Source organism: Anopheles merus, chromosome 2R (assembly GCF_017562075.2).
Source record: "Anopheles merus strain MAF chromosome 2R, AmerM5.1, whole genome shotgun sequence".
NCBI lineage: Eukaryota > Metazoa > Arthropoda > Insecta > Diptera > Culicidae > Anopheles > Anopheles merus.
This window is the reverse complement of record NC_054082.1, coordinates 44,407,419-44,418,106: the sequence shown is the minus strand read 5'-3', so window position 1 is coordinate 44,418,106 and position 10,688 is coordinate 44,407,419. Positions and strand designations below refer to the sequence as shown.

Below are 10,688 nucleotides of genomic sequence, written 5' to 3'. Positions count from 1 at the left end.
CAGTCGGGCCAAAGCGCGTTACGGAATCCATCGACACTGTGGCCGGTGTAGACACAATAGACTTAAACCTTAATTGAAGAAGATTGGTTCACCGTCGTGCATTTCGGGAGAGCGATCTTAAAGTCGCAGTATCAGCACGTTCGTAAGAGAGAAGCCAGAGCGCGTATCGAGCTATAGTAAATCAAATCGTTGTGGCAGTGTATGATACGATTTCATACGAAGACATCTGTGTATGCGGATGAGGATGAATGAGTAACAGATCGGCTTGGGATAGGAACCAGCAGCGATGGAAAGACATTTCCGGTGCATGTGTACGAGCAAATAAGTGTGTGAATCTGTGTGTGTGCTTTATCGTAACGCTATCTGGAATAACGCGCCTGCAAGGTATGCAATCGTGCGCTACGTATCATAATGTACACCAAGCGCCGTACACTTTCTTGTAACACCAACAATACACACATTTTTGTCATAACCTTGGAATAAACATTTCATTTCATGTATGTACAATTTTATGTTACAGTCCGTGTTCGATCGTTTTTGATCTTGCGCCATCAATCACGGCGAGGGAATCATTTAATCAACCCAACCACATCCAATATGGTCGAGCTGTCGAGCTACGGTGATTCGATTCTCACGCACAACTAGACCGTAGGCGAAAGATCGTCACAGGGACGGTCGGAATGCCCACTTCCGGTCTGCTGAATGAATGAAGAAGAAATGTGTGCTGGGGGGATAAAAAAAAGACAAAAACCTACGGCCTCGGATTGAGAAGAAATCTAGAGCTGGCGCAAGCCAACCGACACCAATCTGGCGTGCGCTGGCTGCCCGCCGTGAGTCGAATTTATCGATATTTAGTGTCAGATTTATGCGTTCAATCGTATGGCACCGTGTGTGGCTTCAAAATGTCTTGGTTTGATTGCTGTGGTAGTGGTGGTTGTGGAGGTTATTTCTTCTTCGGTTTCGTTCCCATTCCACCACGAATGTAGTCGTTCACGAATGCAGGAGCGAAGAGAGGCATATTGGGCATTGAATGAAGCTATGGACGCAAGCGAATGCTCGCTAGTAACAACTCTCCGTTCAAGTTGAATGAAATCGAATTTATAAATCTTTCGCTTTAATGATATGATGTGCTTCGATGGGGTCGCTTTAGCAGTTGGCAAGCAGTTGCAATTTAATTCATCTCAGAGTATGAAAATATAAAGCCATGGATCAATCAATACATCGGAATCAGTGGACAAGTAGAACTGGTATGCGTAGTGTGTGGTCTAGAGGAACAATAATTTCATTGGATAGGAAGTTGGGACGATTTACTTCCTTATGATTTTTGTGAAACCTATTTTATGTTTATGATTTACAAATTTTGTTAATAATCTATACAACAAATCCTATGTCCGATTACTGAGTGTGTCGAATATCGAGCTAATTTGACTGGCGTTAACCAGTTTTTCACCGCCAGTGTGACATTTACCATTAAATTTGAGCGCATTAACGTCGTGCAGAAATGTGCAGCCAATATTTTTACGGAGGTCACGGCGGAGGTCGCATCACCAGCGCCATACACACCAGTGAACCACTTCATTCGGCGAACGATGATTAACAGCAGAAATAACCTTTAAAAGGGGCCATTATTGGCGCCCTGGCTGGTGGACCAGTTTATGCTGCCGGATGGAGCTTTCCCCTTTGCGCACCCTGACCCCACGGTGCTGGGTGACAGACGCTCTCGGTGACTCGGCGCTGACAGTAGCGCGCCGTACGATTCGCAATCCAACCCGTCGTTTACCTCCCTTCCCCCGCAGAATTTCCACCGAGCGTTGAGATTAATAAATCAAATAAAACACCGCTTGCAATCGAGGGAGATCAGTCCCGAAGCGCCATGGTCGCGTTCAGTGCCGGCATGGCGGCATTTATTCGTCGTTTATTTTTTTTTATGTTGCTCGCTAGTTGGGACTCCGTCTTTTCTCCGCTGCTTTCCATACCGTTCAGTGACGCTTCAAGGCGATAAATTATAGTAATTTAAACGTTGTTTCAATATTGAGAGTAAATCGTGATACAATTCCATTTTCGTGAGCACACCTCCTGCGACGATTGTTGGGCGTGCGGTGAAGGTGTAGCAATTGCTGAATTGTAAGCGGTTTTTTTTTCCAGCGCGTCATTCAGTGAAATGTTTTTGCATTTGCTGTCCTGCGACTCTAATAGGTTTGATCGTTGTGAGGCATCTGTTATCTAACGCATTTAGATATTATTGTAAATAAATCCTTTTCTGAACTCGATTAACTTCATTTTAAAAATGTATTTTCAAAACTAACCAGACACAACTGCTTAAGCATTCGTTTTCATGTGTATTACATGAATAGATACATTGTACACAGCCACAATTATGTCGGTCACCCGTAGCTTAGTGTCCAGTCGCACTTAGCGGTCCACTTTTGAACGGTCGGTGATCTATCATTTTTGGTTGCTTGCAAAAACTAGACCTCCAAATCCTTGCTATTCCCTATTTTTTTCATTCGAATGCCTCTCACCCTCTCCGTTTGTGGACCGCGGACCATACCAACCGTGCCCTTTTTACTACAAGTTGTCCAGCTTTGGTCAAGAATGACAAGTCGAAGTAAGTTCCACCGCTGTGTAGATTAATTACGATAAGATCCATTACTATCCACTTTTACCAGATTATTTACTAATGGCTGGTGCTGCCTGGTGTGTCGGCCAGGCAGGGTACGCTGTGTGTGTGTGTGTGTGTGTGCCAAACTCTATAAACACTAGTTTTGCTTTTTCGATGTTGCTTTACTGCAAGTCGTGAGTTTCTAATCTAAACGTGTGCGGCAGTAATCAATCAACGCCGGGCGAGAACGGGATTTGGCGATTAATGTCTCAAATACTTGACCAGTGCAGGCACAATACAGGGGGAGGTAAGCGTGTTAGGGATCATAAAATAATTATGATATACTTTTGACACGGCCATTTGCAGCCGATCAGTCACGATCCTGTCCAGCTGGGGTGTTTGAATTTGGATTATTATTTTCTGCCGTGAATGTTCTTCACTATTTAAACGATGGCGAGGTAGTAGATGGTTTGGCTTGTATAATGTGCCGTTTAAAACAATGGAACAATAAATGGTTGGATATTTCCAACATGGTAAGATGTGGCAGGTAATTTAAGGCAAAACGGTATGCAATTGATACGGAAAAAAACACCAACAGCAACTCAATTGATCATAAAGCAGTGCTAATGTTTAGGATCATACTTGGCTATATGCTTTGCCCTGTTGTGCGGTCGTAATTTGCTACGGAACATAAATTTCTCACTTGCTTTGGATACATTTGTCTTGGGCTTATGGGCTTACGAGTGGGCTTACGACTGGCTCGTATATTGTGTGCCAAAATGATCTCTTTAGCAAATGCTCATTTCTTGTAGTCATTGGATGGGTAATGAGGGTGCGTAAATGTTATGCTTGTTATGTCAAAATTATGATTGAAGTCTTCATAATATCAAGCAAAGAGGATTGTTACAAGATCAAATGATTCCTAAACACTCAAAACTGTTGTTGTTTTATATGATACTTTATGTAATGGGAAAATAAGTCAAAAGTCAAAAAATTATTTTGTTAATAAGTTGTTACGTGCACTTAATGTAAAGACAGATGTAAAGTATGACGAATATATTTTTTTTATTCAGGAGGATTTGCAAGGATGTCGAATATAATATTAATTAAAAGAACATATTGTTTTAGGATCGTGATTTGATTGATTCATAATTAGTTTCCCATAACCTTTACCGTTTGTAAAATTCACGTAAATAGTTATGCTTTTTACACAAACCTTTGTCATTGTTTATTTATTTTACCTTTCATTCCAGAGCATTTCCGTTTTGTGGCGCATCAATAGTACATTTATTTCATGCTAGTGATTTTTTGGATATCTTTTCAAATCTTACACATCGTTTCATTCTCTTACTAGGTTTGGTGGCATCAGATAAAACGCCCCGTTATGGAACGTTACTCACGCTACGCAAGGATGTTGGCATAATCATTGCTCACCGATCAGCTTGCAGGGAATGAGGTTCGAATAAAGATGTCACCGGTAGATGGTTGTCGGCACCGTTGCCAGCTAACATACTGGCCGGTATAAATTCCAATCAGTGGCAATCTTCAACAGTAATGGCCACCAGCAATATGCGTCGATCGCTGGCTTGTATGGTGCTTATGGTGGTTTTTTCATCTTGCAAGAGAGCAATAAGTTACCAAAGCAATGAGAATAGCAAATGATGGCGATGATGGCGCAACAAAAACCGAAAGGATCATGATCTTTGCTCATGGCGTGGGGAAATTAAACGAAGCTATAAATTAGTAACGTGTCCTGCTGTATGTTTATAGTACATATTTTATTACTTCATAACTGGGAAATGAACATATCACTTGTTAGTATCGGTAAGTGTACTGTAGGTAGATTTTTTGTTGTATTCAAGAAAATGGAGTTTAGCAATAATGAGGAAATATTTGGGTTTACTATTGCAAAATTAAACGATTAAATTAAGCTATAATACAAAACCAAAACAGTCATAACGGTATGATTCCAAAAAATTCAAATGCATCTGAAATGCCAGCATAAGAAAAATACATTGCGCATGAGCGCGAAACGTCACACAGCAACGGGTGTCCTCACCCCAACAATCCGCGCTACGCGTCGTACGTAGCCAGGACATATATTTCTAGAAGTCCCGTCAAAACAATAGATACGGAAAACTTGTAAACCTTTATTGTAGTCGTAGTTACGTAGTGTTCTGCAGTGACCGGTGTGCCAATCAATCTGCCTCTAAACCAGCGCTGTGTTGAACGGATTTCGTTGAAAGCTGAATCGCTCGGCTTACTCGGGAAGGATACAAGTGTGGGCACATTCCGTTGGTGTACGCTATCTTCAGCTTCTCTTTTGCAATAGTGAAGGAGTGTGATTCAATTATTAATACAGTGACGATGCGTTGCTCGGTGTGTAATTACTATTCGTGGAGTTACTTTATCGCGTTCGGAGAAATCTTCATCTCCTTCCACATTGCCCGAGCCTTCCTGCACTGTGCACGGTCGACAAGCTTTTCGCAAAAGCTAGCTTGCGATGGTGGTAAGTAGGGAAGTGGGAAAGCGAGGGAAAAGAGGCACTTTTCAATGACTCATCGGCTTGCGTTTCATTCCTATAGTTGAGCCTATCATCGTATTGCTGGTGTTGTACAATTTGCTTTCTCTGTTACTTATCATCGGTGTTACAAAGGTGCGTATGTTGAGTAGTAGAATAAATATTGAGTTTCTATTAGTAGTTTTTTTTATTTCTTTTATTAGCGCAATGAAAAATTACTACAGATTTATCAAACCTGCACAATTACCCTCAAAGCATCGGCTATCGTGCGACGGATAGTGCTCAGCGCGACCGAGTATGACGGAAGGAATGATGGTAAAACGATAATAGAGATTAAACTTATCATCGTGTTTACGTGTAAGTAGCAGAAAAATGCTTCCATCTATGCTTTAAAAGCAATATCCTACGAGTTATTTCATTCATACGAAACAATCATTTCTCGTGTTGTAGTAATATTCACCCTGGAAGCGCTCGTGGTTGCCGGTGCCTGTCGGAAAATGCGTCGCGAACAACAGGAGCAGCTGTACTACATAGATGTGGTCTAGTGGCGTCCCGATAAAGGAGCTGGACAACCACATCTGGAGCAATGCTAAGGGAAATGCAGGCTGGTCATTGCATCTTACCCGTCCGTCCGTCTGTCGCACTGTAGCAATCGCGGTAAAATATCGGGGGTTGTCGAAGGAAGCTGTTGCCAAAGGATGTTTCAGTTCGTCAAACAGGCCGCCGCCTTGGACTGTTCAATGTCATTCCATCCACTCCGGGAGTGTACCGCTACCGATGGACACGTTTGCAATTAAAACCCATTCAACACATATACCTTGCATATATTTACATTTAACAATCGCGTCGTACGTGCTTCTTAGAGGATTATACAGCGGTGAGAACTTAATGATACAAAAAAAAAACAACAAAGCAAACATAATTAACTCATAAAAGACACTATTGGAATGCAACAAATTACGCGTACCAGTGCATAACCAGTACTCGTTAGCCGTGGCGAGAAGTGATACCGGTACTTTTTGGCTGACACATACCTTACCCAGTGCTTTTTGTAAAACAGATTAGGAAAAGTGCTATAGTAGCAAATGAAATTCGCAAAACTTCCAATCGAAGGAAATTAGTGAGAGGCCTGACGAAATATGTTCGATTTTCGATGCATTTAGAATAAACACGATCCCTTACACATGTTTCTAGCATTGCTTTGTGGATTTGAACGATTTTCAGTGCTATCTGCTGTACTCAACTTGGAAGTTCGTACGCTCCGTGAACAACCAGCTGATCTAACCAGAAGAGAAGCATTTCATCTCTGCAGCTTTTTTTTATCCATTATTATTATTACTTATTGTTTGATGGTTATCTGGTCAAAAGTTTCACCCTGACCTGATTGTTTACATTCTAATTTCTGTGTGCAGTGCTCGTGATAAAACGGCGTTCGCTTCCACAGTCATCCGCGCGACAGGAGCGTTCCTTTCACGGTCACGATCGACCCCAAATGCGGTGCCGCAAAACGCAAAGAGGCTCTCCAACGACGAGGCGCGGACCAAATCCATGATAAAATAGTAATAAGAATTGAAAGGAGTGTTGAAAAAACAGTAACACTAGCAGAGAGCGAACCCGTCGTGATTCGTTATGGTTTTCAGCGCGTCAAGTGATCGGTAAGGTTGGCCCCAGGTGTAATTTTCTAGTCCGGTTAGCATGTTAGTAACACGGGCAAACTATCCCTCTAGAGATCCCAAGCCTACAGTGCTGACGGTCCCGTGGCGAATTCAACAAAAGAACGATCACGTACTGTGCAAAGGCTGTGGTTGTGTGGACAGCTTACGTTTGGTTTGCTTTTTTCGCCCAACAATGCACATTGGAGTCCAATATCTTCGGACGGGTTGAATTATTTTGATGGTGCGTTTTAAAATTAATTTCATCTTAAATTTTGTATCGAAGAGGCAGCCTTTTCAACCGATCTGTTTCGGAAGGCTGGAAAATGCATTATGCAAAACATGTACCTAGAAAAGACTGAACACTGAAATGAACGGACCACAACTGTTTGATAGTATGGTTGTCCCACAAACAAAAGGGAAATCAGAGCAACGGTCCATCCACACATCCGACAGTGTATCTAGCCATGGCTGCCTGCTGAGATGCGTCTGTGTAAATCAGCGGCGCCCAACACTCAGTGCGTTTTCAGTGTTACGAAAGGTGAATCCCGGGAGGTCCGACACTCATCGGACTGTCGACAATCTAAACCGTATCGCTTGTTTGTACCGCGTACCGAAAGGACTTTCCATTTCGTAGGATTGAGCTACTGACCCTCGGGGGGATCAAAGGGTACACTCCCGGGGTATCGGTATCGGTCGAGAATGTCGGCGTTACTGTGAGACGTTTCTTATTATCTCCTCAGACGATCAGGAGCAACAATACGTTGTCAGGTGATGAAAGATGATGCTACCCGCGATGCTTCAACCGTGGGAAGAGTTTTGAATAACCTTTGGTGTTGTGTTAGGATTTGGTTTTAATTATTTAGACCAGTGGTTTTCGACCTTTTTGTAACTTTTCCCCCGAGTAGTGGCAGTGTAGTGGAATGATGTATATTTAAAAGTTTTAAATGAAATTATATTACTGCTATAACTATTATTTTTAATTCTAAAGGTATTGATTGATCTAATCCTGAACTTATGAAGTAGCAATTTTGTCAACCGAACTTGATTCAACTGAAATAGATCAGAAGGTCACAAGTTTAACATAAAACTAAAAAGATCCATGGAATTGTTTTATATGGGCTAGTCTGTTTAAGCCAGACCATTCTACTGAGTGTTGTTGATGAGTAGGTTAACCGAGCCCACCGTTGCACAAAACCGGGTGGGTTGGAGAATGGGCTGGACCGCTGTCAAACAAATTAACCTGTCATTCCGTAGACATGCGTGTGCGCATGTCGTCTGAGCTTTGGCAGCTTATCTGGCATCATCCGTACCGCCCCAACGCAACTATGCATCAACGAGCGACTATTTACAAAGATGATAACTACAAATTTACGCAGCCCACTGTTGGTATTCCGATCGATCAATCTACGGGTGCCGGGCGTCCCTGTCGTAGGACACTTCTGGTCCCCAAGACTCTGCAGAAGTTGTGAGCATTAAAAAAACACATTCCGCCCATTTTTTTGTTCGAACGTTGCCGGATAGGGGGGAATCGACCGGCCGGGTTTCACTTTCGCGTGACCATGTTGGGGTTGTGCATGTTAAATTGTTGATAATTATGCTATCTTCGAATTTATCAACCAAGACACTTGGGAGTGATCGTTTCCCGGTTACACACTCGGGGAAAGGAGACCTGCTTTAAGCAAGTCACCATAAACACACCCAATTGCACCCTAGACGTTCGTTTAGGCTTATGTCGCGTGTAACGGATTTCGTTTGATCGAGCATTAGTTTCGAGTTGGATGCTGAGCAACGATTGAGCGGATTTGTCCAATTGATTGGCGCTGTTTAGCATGAGCGATAACAGCGTGATAATGATTGATCGTATATCGCTTATCGCTGCTGGCATCGTTAGCAGCAATGTTTCACGATTTGACTGGTTGCTTCGATTTGTGTATGCTCTCATGTCAGCATCGATGATCATGTGTGCGCTTCCATCCGGGTTTGTCTGTGATACAATGTGATCTGGTTTATCTTCAAGCATCTATAATAACAGTCCGACAAAAAAGTGTAATAATGTATATTTAAAATATCATCGAAACGAGAAATCACTCCAGAGCACCTGATTGGTGATTAATTTCATGGATTAATCAATATTGTGAGTAACTGCACAAACGCATCTCACAGTCTTGTTACAAACATCGCCCTTTAAACATGGCTGCTGATGATCGACATCATCGAGACCGTCCTTGGGATTGATTTTTAATTGCTATTAATTATAAAAGATTGATAATTTATGATGCATTATGCAAACATCCACCTATCACTGATGGAACGGTGAATGAATCCAGGGCCAAGTAAGCGGGATCCCATCTATAAAGAAAGCCCCAGGAGGACGTTAAAAACGCCCACAAAAGATCCCAATTTGCGGGGTCTGGCGGCCGTCCATTTACGGGATCCCGAGGGCGTTCGTAGGCGGATCTTGATATCGGAACTGGATGGAAAGCCCGTTACAGTAAATTCCGCGTCAATGAAGCACTTGCATTGAGAGTAGCACAGGAGACCGATTATGTGAGAATGTGGAAACTGTGCCCAGCTCTAGCTGAAAAGAACTAGTTCCAATGCTTTACGATCGCCCATGTCCCGGCGCGGATGAGTAATTGAGGCTGGGTGTAATAATAAGCGGTAAGTATCGTGTTTCGATGGTTGATTGGAAGCTGCCGGCGCACTGTACACGCCAAGCAACACGGCCAACCACTAAAGGTTGTGATTATGAACGAAGGATAACTTCGCTAGCAAACATGCTTATGGATTGTTGGTATTGGAGAAAAAACCGTGATGTTTTACGGTCTGGATCGTTTAATCCTGTACGTTTGAAGTAGGTAAAGCACAGGCATTGCACTCAAATCGGGCGATCAAATCGAACTGATTGAAGAAAAAAAATTTGTGTAACAAAGTTGAACAAATCGAGTGGTTGAATAGATATTACCAATCGTTTAGAGATGATAATGTACCCGTACGAAATTTCTAGTCCAATCAGATGTGCGATAAAGGTCGATGATAGCGCATTGTGGTTGTAATGTGGATAATGGGAGTGTAGAGCAGCTGTGTCAAACTCATTTAATCAGAGGGCCGCATTTACCAAAAATGTACCTCAATATTTATATAAAATACTGTTTGATATCATTATAGTTAAACAAATTGACTTTTTGTACTCCTCGCTTCAAATCTGGAATAGTTTCTTATTTACAAATTTGCTATGTTTTTGTTTTCATTATGCACTTTTTTATTTGAAAAAAAAAAAATTAATGTACTTTTAAAGTCACGTGCATTGTTTTTATCCTTATTATTAAAATAGGACATTTTTCATTTGTCGCGTTCTAACACGGCAGTTCTGTTAGAAAATATTGCTCAACCCCACTTTTTCACTGATGTAGGGGAAGTCTACTAGCCTGTTGTGAATCTTTTTCAAGCCATCCGAACTATCCACCGCTGGATGAATAATAAAAATATTTGCCTGCAATTTTTTGACAGATCAAAAGGAAATTTTTAATAAAACGTGTTTAAATATTATTTTTCGCTTATTTCCAAGTTCAAAAGGGTATATGGTGGTATATTCATTTCTTATTACAAGAACTTATATTTTACGATTATTTTTGTTAAATTACGAAAATGTTAGCTGACGAAGATTCGTGGTGTGTGATCCCATAAAGATCGGCAAATCTTGTTTTGACACTTGAAGAGAGATGATTCGCGAATTTAGGTATGGACTGGATCCATTTCTCACTGCAGATTAGCCGCTCCGTGCGACAACCGATGACTCCAACGGTTCCGAATGGCTTCAAACGGCTCTTTAGGCTTCGGACGGCATCGAACGGAACTGTTGGTTTGATTTGACCGGATTCGGAGTCGCTGTAGCTAAGATCGAAAATGG

General features: G+C 41.9%; 1 protein-coding gene across 1 annotated transcript; it reads left to right on the top strand.

The window, feature by feature from the left end:
• The first annotated feature begins 4,668 nt into the window (after positions 1-4,668).
• LOC121588559 lies at positions 4,669-6,297 on the top strand. The gene is made up of 4 exons (XM_041906629.1): positions 4,669-5,111; positions 5,188-5,258; positions 5,327-5,480; positions 5,574-6,297. The coding sequence occupies exons 1-4, from the start codon at positions 4,970-4,972 to the stop codon at positions 5,666-5,668; spliced, it is 462 nt and encodes a 153-aa protein (XP_041762563.1). The 5' UTR covers positions 4,669-4,969; the 3' UTR covers positions 5,669-6,297.
• The last annotated feature ends 4,391 nt before the right edge of the window (positions 6,298-10,688 follow it).